Raw genomic sequence first — 23,364 nt, 5'->3', positions numbered from 1 at the left:
CTGGAACTGCCTCCGTGATGACGCAACTCTGCCCTTATTGGCTGAAGAACGTGACGTTTGTATAACGTTTGTATCCCAGGAAGTTCCGATGCGTTATCTGCTATTTCTCTCGAATATCACGTAAAGCAGTGAGAACTGGTTTTCAGTTAATTTACCTGGTAAATTAAAGTTTAAATAAATTACATAAATGCTCTAATGGTACACGTAAGGTAGTGGTTTATATATTGTTAGTTACTGTAATGTTGCGCTGCTTTATTTGTTTAACCGTCCAGTCTGTGAAGAGATTATTTTGCCCCTGAGGCTATTCCATTGGTGCACCCCCCCCCCGCAATACCTCTGCGCCCCCCTAGGAGGGCGCCCCCCCCAGTTTGGGAACCACTGGCCTAATGGTATGTCATTGGCCTGCAGGAGGAAACACACAGTTTCAGTGTTCAGTGTTCCAATGTGTGTGTGGGGTTTGCATAGGTTGACAACAAAAACTGCGGAAACATCTGTCCTGAACGTCAATGTCTGCTTCTGTCCTGAAAGTGTGAGGCACAATGTCACTCTTCAGGTGAAAGGGGCAGTGCTTGTTTTAATCAGCCCTACTTTTTATGCACATTCCAGGCCTATGCTTTACCTCGATCTCACTGCTAAGCCGAGTCACTTCACTCTGGTCCTCCTCTTGGCTCCGGGCTCCTTTTCTGGCCTCCTTTACATACTTGCGTTGAAGCTTCCCATAGCTGTGTTTCAGCTTGGCCAGCTGCAGATGGAAGGGGTGGTTTTTATAGAAGCATAACATTTTTGTCAATTACCCCTATACTTTTCCATCCTATAATGGTGTGCTTCAAAAAATGAAAAGTCTTATGTAGCAAAAAAAATAAATAAAAAATCCTTATGAAATGTAACTTTTTTACTACATTGCTCATCTATAGCTCTTTGGAAAACTCCAAAAGAGTACATATTCATGGCATCAAATTCAACTTTTGCATATGACTTAGTTTCTTTTTTCAAGGTAAAAGTTTGTCATACAAACTGCCATTTTATTTGTTTATTAAAATGGAAATTGACCCAAAAGCTATTTATGGTCCAGTCATTTTAAATAATTAATAAAATGTGTAAGTAACAATCTGTTTAGTTATTTTGGGTGTAATTCAAAAGATTTTTATGAGCTAAACACTGACCATGATCCTTCAATAGCCATAAAAAGCTTCTTTGGAAGACTGTCAAACCCATCCCTGAGATGCACCTATATCAGTGTTTTAGGGTGCTGTTCTACGGTTTGAGCATTTTGTGAAAGCAACTGTAATAAGATCTGAACACACAAATCTGAGGTAGGCAGTGGATCATTTTTAAGTATGGACGGAGTCACCGAATCACTACATAAAGTCGTTGCATTTCAAACATTCCTGAAACTATCCATCTAATGAGCTCAAAAAAGAGAACATTTAAAAATTATTCAGCAGATGCCTTTGCTCAAAACAATGAAAAGTAGAGGCAAATATTAAAATGAATAAATATTGGGTTTCAGTAATATATTTGTTTTAATGCCATTAATGCTTGTTTCTTTGCAGAAGCTTCATTGAACTTAAATGCATAAATGTATTCTCCTTGGTGATGAGTGAGACAGCAGCACACAGACCTCACTGCGTAAATGATGCAGCTGTTCCTCATGCTTTGCCGCAAGCTCCTGCCTCTCTGCCTGATTTTCTTCCAGATGCTGCCGGAGCAGCTCAACCTGAAAATGGATCCGAATGGACATATTCAGTTACACTTCTGAACTAAGATCCCAAATTACAAATGGAGGAAGAAAGAAAATTAAGGTCCCCGACACATGGCGGGGGAGCAGTGCACATTGTTGGCTCAGACCTGCAGGGTTGGGGATTTGAATCCTGAATGTGTACCAGAGCATGTGAGCGGAGCGGAGCGGTGAGAATTTCCGCTCCTCGCTCAGGAGGCTGTTGGCTCCGCCCGCTCCTCCGCTCTAATTCGCACTAAGCTGCTCCGCTCAACACCGCTCCTCGCTCCACTAAAATGTCCTCCCGCTCCAGTCAAATCGCTCCATGCTCGCTCCAATTTAAAAGAGGAACAAGTAATCTGCATGCCTAACAAATGTCACCTTAAACCGAAGCCTTATGTCATAAAGAAATATGAGCAACGGCAACATTGCCAGTCAGAACAGAAAATATTTATTTTTAAGCAACCTATCGGCAACAACAGACAGGTTTGGAAATGGCATTCCACACAAAAATAGGCTTAAAAATAAAGGAATCAGTGGGTTTAATAGCCTAAAGAATATACAGACACGTTTTAAATTCCTCAATTTTTTTCTGTTGATGCAGCACGTCTCTAAAATAAAATTTTACGTTACGTGAAATTAAAAAAAAATCTTATTAGACCTACTTTAAATGACAAAACGAATTTATTTGATTACCAATATTTACTTTATAGACTTGATATGCTACAACCATATTAAACTTGCACGCGTTTTGCTCTGGCTTCCGCTTGTTCGCGTAGCACACTCATGTTTCTGAGAAAAGTGATTCCAAAGTGAATCTTTACTCACTGAAACAGTTTCACCACATTGTTGTTCTTGCTGCACATTCTTGTCATCTATACGTTTGATAAGAACAGTACACTTGTATGATTTATCAGTTTCCTTTGTGAAATACTTTGTGAATTCCATCTCGGCCAATTTGTGTAACAGTCTTGATAATTGTACAGATGAATTCTGGGTAGATTTGGGCACGCCTCAGAATTGTAGTGTGAGCGGTATCGGAGCGAAATTGGAGCGAGACAAAGCGACCGCTCCAGCCTTAATTAGAAAACCCGCTCCGCACTCTGACCAAATTCCGCCCGCTCCGCTCACATGCTCTGATGTGTACTGTGTCTGTGTGCAGTTTGCATATTCTGCTGTGTTGTGAAGGGATCCTCTAGCAGTCAATTTTCTGAATGGCTAACTGGTATCTCTAAACTGCCCATAGTTTTAGGATGAATGCCTTTATTAAAAACTAGATTTGGTGCTGCTGCAAACATCAGCACTGTATTCCCCCAGACAGGCTATCTAAGCCATATTAGTCCCACACTCAACAGCTTGTAAAATTTCTATAATGACTGGATAGATCACCTGAAAATGTTAACATTAATAAATGTGTTTTTGCCTGAATGGTGAGAGTCTATGTTGTGATATACAAGATTGAAAATAGGTTTGCAAAGAGATGGAAAATTTCCTGTAAATTTCCACAAACTTACTAGAAAATTGCCGTAAGAAGTAGGGTTGCAATAGGGCAGAAATATTCCATGGAAAGTTCACCTGGGGAATTTTGGATCCCTGTGGAACTCCACACAAAGTTTTAGATACGGCAAAGAAAGCAAACTGTATGAATAACACAACAGAATATGACTTTTTGATGCAGATGCTAATTTTGGGGTGTTTTTATGCACACATAATTACTCATTCATATTGATATTACTATTAGTGCTGTCAAGATGTTTAACATTTAAGTTACCTGTTTTAAGTTAACCTGCAATTTTGCAAATTTCCAGTTTATTCCCATTGGTTGCCAAGGAAAGTTTCCAATTTTGAAAATCCACAGAATTTTGCAACCCTAACTGAAAGTACACTTATTCATTTAGTGCACATTCCATTTATAGGATAATTTGTAGAATCCTTCCCCACCAGTTTTTTTCACTGCACCAGGTACAGAAGTTTTGGTACTTCAAGGTAAGTTTCCACATAAAAACTGGTACCAGCGCTGTATGACACCCCAACAAGACGCAGGGTGTTTTGTATTGAATTTGAAAAATGGCTGTACAGTAAAATCCCATTATACCCTCAAGGGACCTGGCAAAATAGTCAGAGAGGTTAGGTGGTAGTTTGGGCGGAGCTTAAAGCACTTTCCCATCTATGACATCATAAGCAGGAGGTGGGCGTGTCCTTTGTTCTGATTGGTCGGGGGAGGGGGGTTTTGGCCAAATGGTGTCATACATGCTTATGCCACATGTTGCCGATAGGGGGTCGTATGGTTTGGGGGGTTGTTAAACTTTAACTCTCTGGGGTCGAGTATGTTGTCGGCGACATCGCGTACTTTTCGCGTCTATTTCAGTTTATATCTCGCTGAAATCTTAATGTAGAATCATGAAAAAAACGCTGGCTAAATCCGTAATCTGTCCGTAATCAAAACGTCCATTGTCGGAAGTATTAAAGTTTTTTTAATTAAAGGTTAAATCGGCAGAAAAGTAAACCATGTCATCTTACTTTGTTTTACCTGCATCGGGGTCGTGTAGTGCCGCTCTCACCTGAAGATCGCTATTCACATTCTAAATAGCCGCATTAGTGCGTATTCAAATCGCATTCGCATGGTAATTTGATTAACAGCGCAACGGTGAAACGCGATCCAGATACATCCCCTTCAGCGACATAAAAGGGGGTTGGGGATGTGGCCAGGTGACAATGGCTCATTCATACACATGAAAGTTGCTACATATTCAATGAAAGGAGCCAGAAATAGTGACATGAGTTAGGTTTGTCTTATTTATTTATCCAAATGAATGTTGCATCTACACCATTTAGTCATCTTCATGTAGCCAAGACTTTGGTGATCAGATATCTGGGATCAAAACAAACTGCCAGCATTGCTTACTATGTACTTTTATAATGTTTCTGCAAGTGTTTCAAACTGCATTTTGCAATGTCTATACTTTGATGTCAAATTTCAAACTTAACAAAAATCTGACATATTTACAATATATATTAAAATAAAGATGAGTGTAATGGCAAAACAAATATATAAGAAATAATTTATTTGCCATGAATTAAGTTTATGATATTTGAAGAAATGTGTGATCATGCCCCAGTCAGTGAAAGTGTGTTTCCTACCCCTAGACCCCAGAGGGTTAATAGAATAAAAATACATTACATGTATTTTATTAATGTGTTATTTTTAATTACGTTTTTAAGGAATAATAAAACATATAGCAGGATGAACGTAAGCTAGGGCAAAACTTTAGTGTTACATTTAAAAAGAAAGAAAGAAAAGCAGGCGGAATTTAAACAAGTAGAGGCATAACCAAGCGAACCACCATATTTTAAACAAACGACACAAGTCCCAAACTTTAACTTTTAAAAGAAAGAAAGAAAAGCAGACGGAATTTAAACAAGTTGAGACATGTCCGAGCGAAACACTGACAAGATAAAACACCGTATTTTAAGCACAAACGACACAAGTCCCAAACTTTTAAACAAGCACAAAAGAGCAAATGCGAAACAAGCACAAACATTTTAAACCCATTACATTTAACCAACGTATTTAAAGAAGAACAAGAAAAACTTTTAGCGATATTTACCAGTGTTAGGTTGAAGAAAACATTTAACCAGCAAACATTTTAGCCCCGCAGCTCGACCGTGTCCTGCCTCCCAGTTCAAACTTGCGGGTCGAATGATTGCCCAGTGGGGGGCAGCACGCGTGACGCAGGCGCCCTGACGCAGACAAACGTTCAAAATGGCGACGGCGGAAATTGTAATCGCTAACCCATGGCCCTTAATTGTGTGAGCACGCCACCATCCTAACAGAATGCGCATTAACTCTATTTGTTAATCTGACTTATTTGTAAACAGTATAAATAATATATTTCTAAATTAAATAAATGTCGATTTGTAATAGCATTTTTAAATAGACAAAATGTATGCATATGTATCATGTTCACCAGGGTGGCCGAGGGGTTAAGGCTTTGGACTTAAGCTCCAATGGACGTATGTCCGCGTGGGTTCGAACCCCACCCCAGGTAAACCCTTTTCTGGGCTCTCTCTCTCTCTCTCTCTCTCTCGCTCTCCACATAGAGACACTTAAATAGCAGCGTCGCTGTCAAATCGGTGGCAAAAATGGCGACCTAGATGCATTTAATAGCTGTAGGAACTGGTGAACGGTATTTAGCAACATACCATGTTAGAATATGGCAATGGGTATATTATTTTTAAGGGCTAAAACATCAAACATGTCTGTCAAGCATAACACGGGAGTTCGCACCTGCGGAGGGAACATGGGGGTAGAATCAAACTGTCTTTGACATAGACTGATCATCCGTTCACAAGCCATTAAACATGGGGTAGAGTCATCCGCTCCCAGGCTATTAGACATATGGTGTAGTCATAAACAATCGCGGATGTTTACACGAAACCATGCCTCAAACAAAGAATAATGATTCGTAAGACAACCATTTCAAAATGGTAACAACAAACGGAGCAAACGCTATTTGAAATAAGGCCCCTTAAACGTGACGTTTTGCAATGTTTAATACAATGTATGTGAACAGCCTAGACGATAAGTTTTAGGGAATGAACCTATGTGTTTTTAACATAAATTTAGAAGCATGGGTGTGGTACGGCCTCAGCACATACCGCTAGGTGGGGCTGTCTACTGTTCTTTTTTTTTTTGTTAAAGGGTTCACACCAGGGGCAATGAAACAGCAGGGGGCCACGCACCTGTTGAAGCCTAGGTCGGAATAGACCGGCTCACAAGGCAATTAGCCATTTGCTGGTCCCCCGTTCCCAGGCTTATACATTGGCCATAATTTCATAAACCGTCGCTAATGTTTTTCCCAAAACCGCACATCAAACAAAGAATATTGATTGGTAAACCAGATGACAAGTATACCCCCACCAAGCTGGGGGCTTATTAAGGGGGCGAGCACTAGGTTCACATTAACACTCACGTCAAGGAGCGAAAGAAGCGGACACTTCATTTTTCTTAGCTGCGACATATCAACGTTGGAAAATGGAACTCTCGAGGTAAGCTACATTTTCATTTAAATGTATTTTACAATTGCTGATATAGATTTTTTCTGCTGTGAAAACATATTATTGTTATTTTGACCAAGAATTTTCCATGCTGTCAAGCTCCTGGAAACACTGTAATACAGAGGATTGGAATAGCGGTAAGTTTTCGAACATAGCTATGGAATTTACTGATTAAATGTGACAAAAGACTGAAAGTGTTTTTGCTCACATTTTGCAGCTATCGACGACGACACTGAACTGCGTGAACTGCTATGCACGCCAACGGTTATTTTCAGAGATAATCGTGAAGGGGCCGGACCCCGGCAAGTTATCCATAAACGGAAAAGAGCGGATAGTTTAAACGGTATGTTGGCCTATATCGCTTACCCCGTATCATTGTTTTTTCAGTATGAAATGCTTAACAGTGACTGTTCTTTAATAGACACGGTTGATGATGAATTGCTGGTCGCTGCGGCCGAAAAAATTGAAGCGGAGCTAGCAACGGGAAAGCGTGCAGGACCAACCAACTGGACAACTGGACTTTGAGCGACCTGGGGCTTCACAAAGTGCACCATCGGACCAAGGAGAATCTGCGTGCGGTGTTCCAGCATCCTCACCCCGTGCCTTAATGGAGCCACCGCTGTGGTCGCAAGATACCTCCCCCTTAACACCTTGGCAATTACCTGTTGTAAATTCCCCAGCCGGAGCAGATTCCCGAGAGGAGCATTTGAAGGCGCTCAAACTAGCATTCTTCCTTTTTCAGGATCAGATGTGTGATTTTTTGGCGGATCTGTCTGACCAGATCTAAAGAATAAGCAGGGGACATGTCTGAAAAACGGTGGATGTATAGTTTTGATGGGGCTGGGGGGTCTAGAAGGATGCATGTAAACGACGACGACGACGATGGAGAAGCAGCGATTAATCCTGATCTACAACAGATGATTTATGAACTGAATCACGGACCACAGGGTGAGGTTAACCCCCTTTTGCTTGCCATGATAAATGAATTAAACTCACCAAATGACCATGTGCCTATGGGTGTGGAAATGGCGGACGGGGACGCGACCGAGCCTGGTGTTAGGTGCGACAACGGACTGGGCACAGATATTGAAATGCATGATTCACACTTTGCAGAACATGCTGTGAAACCGAGACGCGGGGTCTGTAATCATACAGATGAGCAGAGAGCTCTGCTCGGCACGTGGTGCAGTGTCGAAATCAACAAAGCTGTGTCCCCGACCGGACAGACACACTTTTTGCTGGCTATATTAATAATCATTTAAAGGGAAAACAGGAGGCTTCCGGCTATCCCTCTTGGGCAAGGACTGCTGAGGATAAAGAGAGATACATTCAGACTTACTTTGAGAAGGAGGGTATCCGTTTGAACCCCGAGAACATCGGGGTTAACAAAATGAAACGCCAAATTTCCAAATTGTTTCTAAACAGTCTTTGGGGAAAGTTTGGTCAGAGAATAAATCAGGCGAGCACGACGCTCATCAAAGATCCCGATGAGTTTCTCACCTTCCTTTTTTCAAAGCTGGTCAATGTGTCTCACGTTTCCTTCCTGAATGACAATGTGGCCATGGTCCAATGGCGCCACATAAAGGTGTCCCCTAGCATGCCACGGCACGTCAATGTTTTTATTGCCGCTTTCACTACAGCTTATGCCAGGCTTGAGCTGTACAATCTCATGGACCGCTTGGGACGGCGCACGCTGTATCCTGATACAGACCTGGTCATTTTTGTCAGCAAACCGGGTGACTGGGCGCTCCCTCTGGGCGATTTTCTCTGTGAACTAACAAGCGAGCTGGACCCAGATGATCACATTGTAAAATTTGTCTCAGGGGGACCCAAAACTTATGGGTACAGAACAGCAAAGGGCAAAACGAGCATGAAAGTGAAAGGGATCACGTTGCATAACACCAATTCAAAAGTTGTCAATATTGCATCTCTGACAGGATTGGTTCAGGACTATGTGAGTAACCCACGTGACCACCCTAGAGAGATCAGGACATCCACGCAGCAGATTGTGCGGGATAAAAGGGGTTTCCATTTAAAAAAAACAAGACAGTCAGCAAGTGTTTCAAGGTCGTGTACACTAAGCGGCAGCTTCAGTCTGACTACACGACCTTACCTTATGGCTACTAGTGAAGGGTTTGACAATAGACTTCAGCATCCGTTCTCTTGTATTATATCGGGACCGAGTAACTCTGGCAAGTCATATTTCATTAAAAGACTGTTGGAAAATGTGGATTGTACATTATCCAGAGTTCCTGAAAATGTTGTATGGTGCTATTCTTGCTGGCAACCGCTGTATGATGAATTGCTGTGCAAAATAAAGAACATTAAATTTGTGGAAGGAATTCCGGAGTCTCTGTGTGACGAACTTTTGCCTCCAAATAAAATCAACCTAATCATCATTGACGATCTAATGGAAAAAGCCTGCGACAATAACGAAGTTGAAAAAGCTTTCACTAAGTATACGCATCACAGAAATCTGAGTGTTATTTATCTGGTGCAGAATCTCTTCTTCCAAGGTAAGAAAAGTCGGACCATCAATCTGAATGCCAATTACATCGTATTATTTAAAAACCCCAGAGATAAATTACAGACGAGCGTACTTGCACGTCAGATGTACCCGCGGCATTCAAAATTTTTTGCTAGAAGCTTTCGAAGACACCACAAAAGCCCCTTATGGGTACCTGCTCGTGGATTTAAAAGCCGTGACACCCGAGGACTACAGACTCAGATCTGGTTTACTTCGACCGGAGATGCCTGTTGCTTATGTTCTCAAGAAAAAATATTAACGATGTCGGCTCGTATAAAAAGAAACTGGAGTGCCCTGAAAGCTTTATTTGACAGTAACGCCAGACAGAGAAAGAAAATTTTAAAGACGGCATCGCCGGGTTTGCTGAACACTCTTTGTGAAATAGCTTTGAACGTACTGTGCGGTAACATCCCGCTAACCAAATCAGACTGCAAGACTTAAAAAGCAAAAAAGCGGTATTAAACTACTTGCGAGCAAACGGGCATCGTTAAAAAGAAAGAAGAAGGTTATTAACCAGACCACTTTTAAGCATCGCCATACCGTTTCTCACCAGTCTTTTTCATCGGGGTTAAGTAAAATGGATTACGCTAGGAAAATGTATCTGGTCCCGAAGGCACAACTTGAAAAACTGCATGATGCCACAGTGCCTAAAGATACGATAAGGCAGACTGCTGAAAGCGAGCTGGACATTGCAATACGTAACATTTTATCAAGAACGAATGTTGCTGATCACGAAAAGGTCCGCTTGTATACAGAGGTGTTACAGAGATATTTGAATCTGACCAGGAAAGGTGATAATGAGCCGTTATCTTTGACACTTCCCACTGAAGAGACGGCACGCGCCATTGTTGATGCTGGGGACACAATCATATATGATGTTGTGAAAAATGCAGCCCCGCGTAACAAGAAAAAGGTTGAATATATGATGGGTAAAATGCTTGAAAACTCTACCGTCACCGCGTGGAACCCGCGCGGAGGGTGTTTGTTTTTAATGGAAAGACTATCGCGGGGTCGCACATGCTCGATTTGCTTAAAAACATTACCAACCCTCGTAATGTTGGCGATGCGAGAAGACCTGTGGGATGGGGCTAGTTTCTACAAGGACTGGCAAGGCTCAACATGCCTTGCTCCCTCATCCCTAACCAAGATGTCTGCCGTCTCATAGAAGCGATCAAGAATCCCACCGATGTGTCGCGTGACACTACCCCCAAAAGTTTTTGTCATTCTCCACGGACCTGTAGCACCCCGCGGAAATTCTTAAAACCAGACTGGCTTATGTTTTAAAAATGTTTTTTGTGCTTACTTAATAAAAACACTGAAACGTGATATTTTGTCTTTGTGGTTTTTATTTAACATACAGTCTTTTTCAAAGCCTTACAACAACATCTCACCGTTTGCATTCTGGTAAACACATTTTTCACACGATTGGTGTATTTAAATTTAGAAACAAAATGAGAAACCACGGCATCGTTCTTTTTAAAATCATTGCTATAAAACGATAGACTTTTAGAAAAAGAAAAGCCTCTACAGCGGTTAATTAAATAAAAAAGGCAATGTTGGCCGCACGTCATGCTGAGATCGTCTTGAAGCTGCTTTGCGTTGTAAACAAGCCGGTCACAGTTCCTCGTCATGAATGTCTTTATGATTCTCGGAAAGTTGGAGTGATCAGGTGGATTCCCGCACGAGTCGAAAAACTCTGCGGAACTGTCATTGTTAATAAAGAGCGCCAGCCAGTGTTCTCTGGGGGCAGAACTAGGATGTGTATTGATGATGAAGATTGCGGGTAATTTATCAAGCTTTACTTCCTCCAGCTCATCACAAGCTAAAACACCATAAAAATGTCTCGCGGTCCATCGGTTTCTACTAAGGATATTAGATAGCTCCAGGGTATTCATGACTAGTAGTAATCATACAAAATGTTTCTCCTTTGGTTAATCTCGATTATATTGTCGAAGGTCGCGTTCCGCTGACGGAATCTCATCTCTAGGCGCATGTTTCCGCTTTTAACCATAGACAGGTGTTGATTGCATCCTTCGTCCGGTGACAAGTTAAAGGCATACAAAGTGTAGCCGCTTATGTACTCGTTTCTGTTACAGCGTCGTGAGTATTACAGCTACAGGGTCGTTTTTCAAATGTCTCCCCGTGGTCAGAATCAAGCTGTAATACTCACGGGCAATATTACCCCTGTTAAAATCAGGCTGAAACGGTTTTGCTGACATAAATTGAAAGGGTTTCGATCGTAAGCGCCCATAAATCCCATGTTGTCCACTAGCCCGATGACAACGGTTTTAGGCAACTGGCCTAGAAACAGATTTTCTTGCGCGCAGACCCGGCTGCCTGCAGCAACGCTGAATGTTTTCATGCAGACTCTCTCGATCGGGTATTTCGCATTGGCTGTCAGCAAGGCGCTGGCGTGCCCCAGTTTGACAGCCGTCGACACAGAAACTTTCTTAACAAACAGGGAAGCCGATACGATTTTGAGCGAGTACTGTTCAGCATCTCCGCTCATGAGGCAAAACTCATCTTTGTTTCGAACCATTTTAATTTTGGCATCGACCCCATTTAGCATTAACCTCTCTTGAAAAAATATGTCAGAGTGTATGGGGCCAATCAAATCGAAAACGCCGCTTCTTGCTGAAAATGCTGCTCTTTTCTCTAAGCCCTTGTTATCGCCATCAGGGTCTGTATTTTCCATTGCATCAGAACTGTCTTTATAAAACAGCCCGCAGGTAAACTGCCTGGATAGCGTTCTGGCGCTGTAATTAAGCAGGCACTCTATCATGGCTCTGTAAGGGTACGTATTGCTAGACTGGCTTACTAGCCTGTCACCCAAGGATATGTCCACCTGTGAGAAAATTGAGGCGATAGGGTAATTTATGACCCCCACCTTCGCGGCTGGGTCAATGTTTGTCCCATTAGCTTTTGTGATTCGGCACCGCAGGTGCAGTAGCGTGTTGTTGAGGTCTAGGTAATCTTCCCCATTACCGGCGATGAACAACTCCAGGGGGCCATTATCTGTCAAGGCTGAGAGTGGCGGCACTTCCACGTATATGTTCTTATCGATGCTTGCTTGTGTGTATGGCACTGCAAAAATATCCAATTCTGATTTCATGCACTCCTCTGACAGGCTGTGTATGAGGGCCATAGCTTTAGAAAATGTATCTTCTTCTCTGTACTTTTTTGGGCGACTAATTCTCTCGCTTCATTTTTGACTACTGAGCTTCTCTTGGTCGACACCTTGCGTTTTTTAGCCGTGGTAATTCGAGCCCCAGGGGGTCTTTCACGCTTACCACGCGCCAACACCATGAGCCCAGAGCCCTCTTGCTGTCGTGTTGTTAATTGCCCCGTAATCGCACCGGAAATTACATCCTTTGCAATATTTTGCGCTGCCGATTTTAAATGCGGCTTTCCCATATTGAAAGTCCTTTTCAGAAATGGTACGGCCATTCTCAGGAACCGTCGAAAAAGGCCCCCCAGACCCCCTCCGTACATGACGGGTGCTCCGTTGTATCCGGGGAGTCCGTTACCAGCTTGGTTTCTGTAGTATTCCACATATCTATGTGGATCTGAAAAACCGTCAGCGCTGTACATTATTATTATTATTATTGGGGGTAGTGCTTAGCCGGCCTGAAATGCAGCTTCACGATTGTTTTTCCGTACCGGAAGGGTATCGCCTTGTTCTGGTCAGACTTTAACTCGATTACAATATTATCAATGTGATTCTTGCAGAGCGACACGTAATGGATCCTGTCGTACGATACTGTGACCATCGAGTTGTGAGTCCCCGTAATATGTACCCCCCGTAATAGAGGCACGAAACTGTCACCCACTCTTTGGTGCTCGACAATGTCTGAATACGCGTAAATTGTGTAAAATCCGGCGCATATGTCTGCTGGATTCGGAGCCGCTGATCTATCAGCAATCTTTTGAAATACATCAGGAACAAAACCCAGCATCCTTGCAAGGTTACCTTTCGTTTTTAAAGCCATGTGTGGTGGTCCAACCATATACACTTTGTTTTTTATCGCTCCATAGTCAAGTTTTAGTTTTGACATCCCTAGAGCATCGTTAATTTCACTGATTAGGTTTTTAGTATCTCTGTAATGCCCCGCTTTTAGCTTGTATTGCAGGATTGGCGGTATTGACACCCCTCCGGCCACGTAAAATAATGTGTCTTCTTCCACCAGCGTATCCCACGTTCATGGGTAGTGGATTTCCGCTAATCCTACTTCCCATTTACCATTCAGAACGATCGGCTTGGCTAGTTTTGTCGTATAGCTGGATATGGTATTGTGCGGGAAAACATCCATAGACGCGTTACTAGGGAGCGTAACATAAGAACCGCTTTCCTCCTCCATGGCTGCTTTTCATGTGAATGCTTGCCACAAATACGCATCATCGCCCTTATACGTCGACTACTTGGCTAGCGGGGACCCAGCTGTTAAATTTGTCGGGCCACCCCAGCCATTTCACTAAAAACATTTTTTTGCCCCTTTGCGTTTTTTCCGCAACGATTTTTGTCTTTGTCTATTCTGATCTTTTGTAGCTCTTCTGCATAAAATGTGCCGTCTATGATCTCCCCATCATAATCTTTTATCCTGTACACCGGTGGTGATCTAGGCAGACGTTCGGTGACTGTAAAATACTCGTCCGTAAAAGTTTGCTCATATCCTTTGGTAAATTTCCCCCGTGCTTTCGATACCCTGACCACATCACCGATATTAAACTTATAACGACGCTTTTCAGCTGCACCAGGCATCACGCCATATATGTTGTTGAAAACCTGTCCGGCATTCTCCGTATTCACCTCAACCGGCTTCATTTTAATGGTGCTATGGCAGGTGTTATTGTAAGCACTCGCCAGATCTTGTACAATGTCCACATACGTTCTTGTATTATAAGCCATAAAATAACGCCACATTCGTGTCTTTAAAGTGCGGTTAAATCTTTCTACTATGGATGCCTTAACATCATTACCGGTTGCAAAATGTATTATCCCGTGTTTCTCCGTAAGCTTATGAAACGATGTGTTAAAAAACTCTGTCCCTCGATCGGTTTGTAGCTTTTTGGGTATCCAGCCTTCAGAGAGAATGTTTTCAAACACTTTCTTTACCTCTGCACCTGTCTTGCTTTTAAGGCAGCGCACCCATGCGTATTTTGATAGAATATCTATACACGTCAACAGGTATTTAAAATCATCATTCTGGTCCGCGTAAGCCGACATATCCACCAAGTCAGCTTGCCATTGAGAATCGATATTAGTCACAAAGACTCTATTCCTTTTAAAGTTAAATCTGATCGGTTTATGTAATGTGTATGCATCTTCACCAGACAGCCATGTTGCAACTTGCTTCTTATCCACAGTATGTCCACTTTGGTCATTTATCTGTGCCCTGTATAATCTATCGACACCACCAAATGAACCAGGGTTTGATGGCGTATAATAGACACGTTTCAAGTGCTTGTTATCCATCGTGAACCTCTAGCAATAATAACACAATGTTTTCATGACTCAACTCATTTTATTTAGAAAAAGTATGTAAAAATTGCCATCCAATCACATTTTGACAGACGTTGTTCAGCGTTTACACACCAGCCAGAGTCTGCTCGAACTTGTGCATATCCCAGAGATCACTAATTGCCCCATCTACAGCACACTCATAATCTTTCCCTTCAACATCACGTTTCAGCTCGCGTAATTTTTCCCGTACATTAATTTCGGTTTTAAGTTCAGAAATGACTGCCTCGACTGCACCTTGGACTTTGACAGGTGGGGGGTGAGGGTGAAACATCGCGACTGCTTTTGTGATAATATATTTAAACCATGGTCTATACAGCTTTTTCATCAGCTTTTCACAATTGTTACAGAAATAAAACGCTTCAGGTTCATAGAGGCACGTGTGCCTCCGCTGGCTCGGGTGATTCACAGAACAGCCGAAACAGTTCGCCTTCAAGTCATCTTCGATGATCAGATCCAGAATACAGGCCAGTGACCCTTTGATTATCTTCATGGCAGCTTCGGTGATGCTCCCATCCACAGCATCTTCAGATAATGACAGTCCCGCAAAACGATCGCTGAGCTCATCCATCGTCGGCAAAGGGGGCCTCGATGTGTCCATTAGGTTGGAGGTCTCCTGCGGAGGTTGCTGTTGTGATCCCGGCCACACAGCCCAGGTCGAGCTAGAAGGAGATGGTGGCGGCAGGGGCCACTGCTGCAAAGATCTGAGGACGCGGTGGCGGCAGGGGCCACTGCTGCAAGATCTGAGGAAGCGGTGGCGGGGTCTCCAGTCGCAGCCCAAAACCTGATGCCCGAGGCCATGATGGGAATCGCAGGCCAGAAGGCGGTGAAGGCTCCAGTAGGTCAGCTTCAGGAGATGTAAGTTCGCTTGCCATTGCTTGCTGGGAGATGTGTCTCGTCGTGAGTGCTTGCTCACAGGATGGCGGAGTTTTAATACGTTTTCAACATGGTCTTCTCTCATCTCATTGGTCGTCATCACCAGAAGTGGGCCGACCACACTTTGTTCAAAATTTTTTCTCCAGTTTTATACAGATACATTCTTTATGCGAGAATATGCTGCACAGTGCTCCGTGCTTGCGCTGTCTCGACGGCTTGCGTAGAGTCCAAGTCGGGTTTAGCAGTACCAAGTTACGGGTAGGTGTCGTCGTCAAACTCATTGCAAGCTCTGTATGTATGAGATCAGAAACATTTTGTCCGTCGGTCGCCATTTTTGCCACCGATTTGACAGCGACGCTGCTATTTAAGTGTCTCTACGTGGAGAGCGAGAGAGAGAGAGAGAGAGCCCAGAAAAGGGTTTACCTGGGGTGTGGTTCGAACCCACGCGGACATACATCCATTGGAGCTTAAGTCTAACGCCTTAACCCCTCGGCCACCCTGGTGAACATGGTACATATGCATACTTTTTGTCTATTTAAAAATGCTATTACAAATCGACATTTATACTGTTTACAAATAAGTCAGATTAACAAATAGAATTAATGCGCATTCTGTCAGGATGGTGGCGTGCTCACACAATTAAGGGCCATGGGTTAGCGATTACAATTTCCGCCGTCGCCATTTTGAACGTGTGTCTGCGTCAGGGCGCCTGTGTCACGCGTGCTGCCCCCCACTGGGCAATCATTCGACCTGCAAGTTTGAACTGGGAGGCAGGACACGGTCGAGCTGCGGGGCTAAAATGTTTGCTGGTTAAATGTTTTCTTCAACCTAACACTGGTAAATATCGCTAAAAGTTTTTCTTGTTCTTCTTTAAATACGTTGGTTAAATGTAATGGGTTTAAAATGTTTGTGCTTGTTTCGCATTTGCTCTTTTGTGCTTGTTTAAAAGTTAAAAGTTTGGGACTTGTGTCGTTTGTTTAAAATATGGTGGTTCGCTTGGTTATGCCTCTACTTTAAATTCCGCCTGCTTTTCTTTCTTTCTTTTTAAATGTAACACTAAAGTTTTGCCCTAGCTTACGTTCATCCTGCTATATGTTTTATTATTCCTTAAAAACGTAATTAAAAATAACACATTAATAAAATACATGTGATGTATTTTTATTCTATTAAAGTTTAACAACCCCCCAAACCATATGACCCCCTATCGGCAACACGTGGCATAAGCATATATGACACCATTTGGCCAAAACCCCCCTCTCCCCAACCAATCAGAACAAAGGATACGCCCACCTCCCGCTTATGACGTCATAGATGGGAGAGAGCTTTAAGCTCCGCCAAACTACCACCTAACCTCTTTACAGTCCGTTATATCCAAAGTCTGTTATATCCAGAGTTGCTGTATGCCCAGAACACAACTACAGGACACCATTTACTCAAGCAACACCCCAGCAGACACACTTGATGTATAGATTATTATATTGTACATGTAGTAATCCAACTTTACCTGACCACATGTGTAATTATTAATAATCCCGACTACGTATCTGCGCTGGATATCACCGGTACGCCACACACGTTGTAGGCAGAGCCTGCATGTCCCTTATAGCCGAACAAAACTACTAAAAGCGGCCCTGGGGACCAAATTGTTTGTCCATTATAAACTAAATTCCGTTATATGCGAGTCTGCTATATCTGATGCTTTTTCTGCATGTTCTTAAAGGCGCACGGCTGGGACCAGCAGACCTCATCCGTTATAGACGATATTCCGTTATAAGAGAGTCCACTATAACAGGATTTTACTGTAATATATTATAGGGCTTGTAGGAGCCATATGTAAGTTACTTAACGTATGTCTACAAGTGTAATCAGTTTGTATTTTGCACAAGTACACCCTGGTGCACAAGTGGTGAGGGCGCTGCCCTGAAAAGGAGATGACGTTGCGCATGGCAGGGAGGAAGCGGGCCAGCAAGATACCATCACTGACCTCAGCCTTGGGCTTTAGGCACAGCCTGTTTGCTGTCCCAGGGAAGTGTCAGAGATCAAAAGGCATCAGCGACACCTTTTTGGAAGATTTGCATTTTCGTTTTGTAATATGTTTTTTTTTTTTTTTAATTAAGAAGCAGTGAACAGCAACTTGTGGATCCTTTTGTGAGGGGCTAAGCTAAAGGCTGCAAGTCAGACAAATGGTACCCGCACTTCCCAGGTGGCAAAACCAAAAGTGGGGGTTAAACGAAAGACAAAACTTTTGCTTTTTGTCACTTCAGGGCTGGACGATGTGGATATTAAAACCAACACTGCATGTTATGCACATGCAATTCTTACATTTCTAGTAAGATAGATTAAGATCAAGCGTTTTCTTACTTTCAATTCTGTACGGACATTATAGCACAGGGAGTTTAAGTTTTGCTGAAACATTATTACTCTAATAGAAAAAAACCTTAGCTAGGATTTAGATAATCTATAAAAGGAGTAATAATTAATATATGTTTAAAAATCAGTTTAAAGTTTACTTTGGCTGCTTTTGCATTAACACTGCATGTGTTCTCCAAAATAATCATAATCATTTTCATCCTTGCTGTTTAAATCACTCGAAAAATATATTAAAGTTCTTTTTGCTTTATAAATAACCCCAAAATCACATCGCTAGGACATCCTGCTGTATGCCGCTATAAATACACTCTAAATACAGGCTATTTGCATAAATAAGAAAAAAAGTCCCATCACAAAGTACCAAAGTATTAAGGGGGCATTTTTCCTCTGCACCAGGTGGTATACTTTTGGTACTTCAAGAAACGTCCAAAACTACAGTACTTCAAGGTGTTGGTCTTCCACTGGCATAAAAATTGGTACCACCGCCAAAGGACAGCACAACAAAGATGGGGAATTTTATATTGAATTTGAAAAATGGTTGTAGGATATTATATGGCTTGGCAATGTGCAATATTAATACCAATATTGGACAATTCTTACATCGCTAGTCAGCTATATTAAAATAAAGCTTTTTCTTACTTTCAATTCAGTACAGACATTATAGTGCAGTGGTTTAAAGTTTCACTAAAACATTTTTACTGTTACTCTGTCATAGAAAAAAAAAAAAAAACTTAGCAAGCTTTGGAATTTTAATTATTATTCCTTTTATCGATTGTTATAGGCTTAAAAATTAGGGCGTTTTTCCACCGCACCAGGTACCGTACGTTCGGTACTTCCATAAAGTGCCGAAAGTATGGTACTTCCTTCGTGTCGGTTTTCCACTGGTGTAAAAAATGGTACCGGCTGAAATGACATCATCAGTGACCGCCCCTGACTGACATCGTCACAAAGTGCAGCTTAAATCATAATTAAAAATAAAAATAAAAAACAGCACAAAATTCAAACTAACAGTTTAGGCTAGAAAATGCGGTTTATTGTTATGTCATGTTATGTCAGCTTCTATCACAATATAAGATTCAGTAATATCCAAATTGCATGAATGCTGCCATCAATTACGTTTACGTAGGTACACTTACTTTGGCTAAGCCGATCAAAGCAGTAAGAATTAGCTTACTGCTAATTCAGTCTTTTGAAAGCAAACAAATTATTTAATTATGTTTTTTTGATTTTCAAGCGGCATTGTTCGGTGTTTCGCGTGTGCCCCATTTCTTCCAAGCGGCTTGGTATTACGGTGTTCCAGGCAATTCAGTTTCCCTATGTTTCTCCTGTCTATAAGGAAATAATGTTTCCCCTAATATTAAAGCAAAGAGGTATGTGAATTGTCTGAAAATCATTCAGGTACATTATTACATGTGAATACAGTAGATCGCCACGCATAATGTAGTCTTATAAGCAATACTAAACCATTTTCATCAAGAAATATCTCTATCCAGCGAATTAAGTAATTTCATTTATTATCTGTAAAAACAAATAACATAGAAAAGGCATGTGATGTTTTAAAATTAACATATGGCTTGTTTACCTCAAGAGCTTTGTAAAAAGACATGAAAACAACAGCGAAACCGTGTACAAATCAGCGCGCGACAGGGGAAACATAGGAAAACTGAATTGCCCGGAACTGCAAAAACTTTTTTTTATTTTGAGACGTGCCATCCAAATCCCACTTGATCTGTTAATCCGACCATATGGCGATTAGAGCCTGTGTTTCCTCGTTTGTCCATCCTTCCATTTTACTTTTTTACATTTTTGTTTCTACTGCTTTCTCGCTGTGATCACTCTGTTCGCAGTGTGTTTCAAAAGATGGCGGTTGTATTTTGTGTTTCAGCTGCAGGCTAGTTGCATAACCAATCAACAGCAAATACATTTGCAAGTCCCACCCCAAAGTACCGAAGTACCAAAGAAGTACCCCAAGTGGTTTTGCACTTTTGGTACTTAAACTTTCTGGTACTCGACCGGAAGTCAATGGAAAAGCGAAAGTACCGAAAGTACCGAACTTTGTGCGGTGGAAAAGCGCCCTTAGAGTTTTACCTCCGCTGCTTTTGCATGAGCTCTGCATTTCATCATTGCTGTTTAAATCAATACTAGACGGATTTGTGAGAAATGTATAAACTTCCTTTTTGCTTTATACATACCCCAATATTTATTACAATAACTTGATAATAATAATAATAATAATAATATATATATAAATATTTTTTTTTACTTTATCATTATTTTCTGAGTTGCCAGTTGTTTTCAAGGCAGCCTTTGCATTCAAGGCAACCTATTTGCATAACCAAACAACAAAAAAACCATCTGAAGTCCCACCCCAAAATACCAAAGAACCCAAGCTGGTATGGCACTTTGGATACTGGTACTTGACCAGAAGTCAATGGAAAAGGGAAAGTACTGAAAGTACCGTAAGTGCCCTTAGTTGGATACCTATTGGATACTTCCTTTGTGTGTTTTAATGTTCATGTCTGAAAACGTCATTTCTATTATCTGTATACATACAGTACAGTGCAAATGTCTTAGGCAACCAAAGAAAATGATATTTCATGCCTGTCTAAGTGCGCTTTTCCATTGCACCAAGTACAGTACTTTTGGACTTTCTCTTTTCCATTGACTTCCGGTCAAGTACCAGTACCAAAAGTTCTAGTACAGAAAGTGCCACACCAGCTGAGATACTTCAGTACTTTGGGGTGGGACTTGAATTGCTTTGTTTTTTGATTGGTTATGCAAATAGCCTGCTGCTGAAACACATTACAAACGCCACTTTGAAAACAGCTTTGAATTTAGAAAATAATACTAAATGAAGCAAAAAAAAAAAAGCGATTTGGTCATAAGAACACATACAACAAAAAGATCAAGATGGCATGACAAGAATTAAAAAGTATTTTGTTGAACATATTAATACAGCATGCATATAGCGTGCTGTACTCGCGATTTCATTTTGTTATAAATACAGTGGTACCTCAGTTTTTGAACTCATTAGAACTCGAATTTCTTAAAAGTCGAACCAATCAGTTTGGGAAAAAATTACCTAGAACTTGATCTGAGTCTCAGAAGTCGAACCGTGAACACTGACCTAAGATAACTTGTACCCACAGGAAAATGAGTCACGCGGCAAGGAGTTTAATTGCATAACCAGGTAAGGTAGGCAAAACGCAGATGGACAATACAATTACCGGACTGGGGAAACAAACTGAAACAAGGACTAAATACGCAGGACTAATGACAACAACCAGAAACAGCTGATCACACGGGAATTCCATATGGGGTTAACGAGGGGGCGCGGTACACGGAAGAAGCGGACGATCGGGGCAGGACACATTGTTTTTTTTGTTTTTTTTTTTTTAACTTTACACATTGTTTGGATACATTTATTTTCTTACTTTACAAATTACTGTTTTGATAAATGTGCTTAGATGTGTTTAGTACAGTATATGCTCTTCTTGTTTTATCCTGTTCATTTTGCGTTTAAATGCTAAAAAATAAAAACATATGTAGGTGTAATTTTTTGGGGCCGGGAACCAATCAATTGGTTTTCCATTATTTCTTATGGGGAAAATTCGATCAGAAGTCAAACTTTTTAGGATTCGGTCTGGAGTTCTGAATGGATTAAGTTCGAGTTCTGTGGTACCAGTGTATAGCAATGTGATTTCATTGTAATAAATATTTGGGTATTTATAAAATAAAAAGGAGTTTTTAAATTTCTTAAGTTTTTTTCCCTATTACAGTATCAGAGTAAAAATATTTTAGCAAAACTTTAACCCCCACACTATAATGTCTGTACAGAATTGAAAGCAAGAAAAAGCCTTATTTTAATATAGCTGACTAGTGATGTAAGATATGTATGTGCATAACGTGATGTTTGTATTAATATTGCACATTGCCAAGCCCTAATATACTATAACCATTTTTTAAATTCAGTACAAAACACCCCATCTTGCTCTGTGATGTGATTCGGAGCAAGTACCAGTTTTTACATTAGTGGAAAGTACCGTACTTTCGGTACTTTCTTGAAGTACTAAAATTTCAGTGCCTCGTGCGGAGGAAAAATGCTCAAAGTGTGTTAACTTAGCCATTTCAAAACTTCTGCTAAATTAGCAGCAGAATTAACAGCAACCATCCAATATAGCCATGTTTTTTTGACTCGACTACTAAACACACTAGGCATAGCTAATATCTCACTGTCTTTTTGTAACTAATTAAATTAACTAAACGAGCTGGTGGTGAAACTTAATAAATACATGGAATGATTGAGGTGCCCCTGAAGAAGCGGTGCTCAACCAACAAGATATCTGTAACTTTTTCGATAACAAGAAATTCACCCTGGAGGGGTGCAAAGAAATTGCAGGGGGTGCAGGTGAGAGATGGGGGGGGGGGGTGATTTATCAAACTGTGTGTGGACTTTTGAGCAGGGGACAGAAATACTTTGACACTGCAACTTTCAGGAATATTAAAAACAACGTGAACACTTTATATGCCTGTACACTAAGGGGGTCCTTAAAAATGAAAATTTGAAAATGCTAGCCACTAATCTTCTATAAGAAAACATTTCAGGGACTTCTTGATGTGTCGAGCATGTTTAGAGTTTGCTCAAGCAGCTTAAATGGTTAAAGCCTAGTTTAGTTATCCACCGTCAGTAATATCTCAGGTAATTAGGGTCCTATGCACGTAGTGCATTGGACACTATTGGTTTTGCAGGGCTAGACATAAGCCGCGGCCAATGGCCGTCGTGTCTTTCAAAATTGGCCGCACGCCTCCTCAAAATTGAAGTACCTTACGGCCAAGATTGGCCTGCCTTTAATGTTTGTCTGGCCGTATGCCCCCTTTTTACCGAAAGTAACGTTCATTACACAAAAGACTTGCGCACGACACGGTCCACTTTACCTCGTCAACAATCGATGCATCTGTACTGAACCCGAACCCAACCTTCGATACGAGAAACGAGGTCGACCCGCACATCTCGTAATTCCCAACTACTGAATGAACCGCAATGAATTCTGGACTAATACGATCATGTGTTCGTCGCATGATTGGCTGGTACGGTATGTATCGTCCAGCCTACTATGGAGCCACAGCAATGACAATGGTGCATCATCGGGGGTTACGTTTTTGATTGGAAAAGCCATCCGACGGTTTCCGAATAACAGATAGGTGTCCTCTTCGGTAATCATCGTGTAGTTGTCGTCTGCTGCTTATGCTGTCACCATGCCTCGCAAAGATCGAGAACGTAAAAGAAAGCAAGCTGAA

The 23,364-nt window shown here is 41.5% G+C and overlaps 1 protein-coding gene and 1 non-coding gene across 6 annotated transcripts in view; one reads left to right on the top strand and one right to left on the bottom strand.

Annotated features, from left to right (window-relative positions):
• The window catches only part of cep63 (centrosomal protein 63), a 61,801-nt gene that overhangs the window by 26,307 nt on the left and 12,130 nt on the right, over window positions 1–23,364 (bottom strand). For all 5 annotated transcript variants that reach the window (XM_072699929.1, XM_072699933.1, XM_072699934.1 and 2 more), the window contains exons 4-5: window positions 1,622–1,717; window positions 620–742 (exon numbers count right to left, since the gene is read on the bottom strand). In XM_072699929.1, the coding sequence (XP_072556030.1) occupies window positions 620–742; window positions 1,622–1,717 (219 nt within the window). The remainder of the gene's footprint in view (window positions 1–619; window positions 743–1,621; window positions 1,718–23,364) is intronic.
• On the top strand, window positions 5,684–5,766 carry trnal-uaa (transfer RNA leucine (anticodon UAA)). Its single transcript has one exon. It is a non-coding gene; the product is annotated as a tRNA-Leu (tRNA).

Source organism: Paramormyrops kingsleyae, chromosome 15, assembly GCF_048594095.1.
Source record: "Paramormyrops kingsleyae isolate MSU_618 chromosome 15, PKINGS_0.4, whole genome shotgun sequence".
NCBI classification, from domain to species: domain Eukaryota; kingdom Metazoa; phylum Chordata; class Actinopteri; order Osteoglossiformes; family Mormyridae; genus Paramormyrops; species Paramormyrops kingsleyae.
Note: the sequence above shows the minus strand (reverse complement) of the source record. Positions and strands in the feature narration are given on the sequence as shown.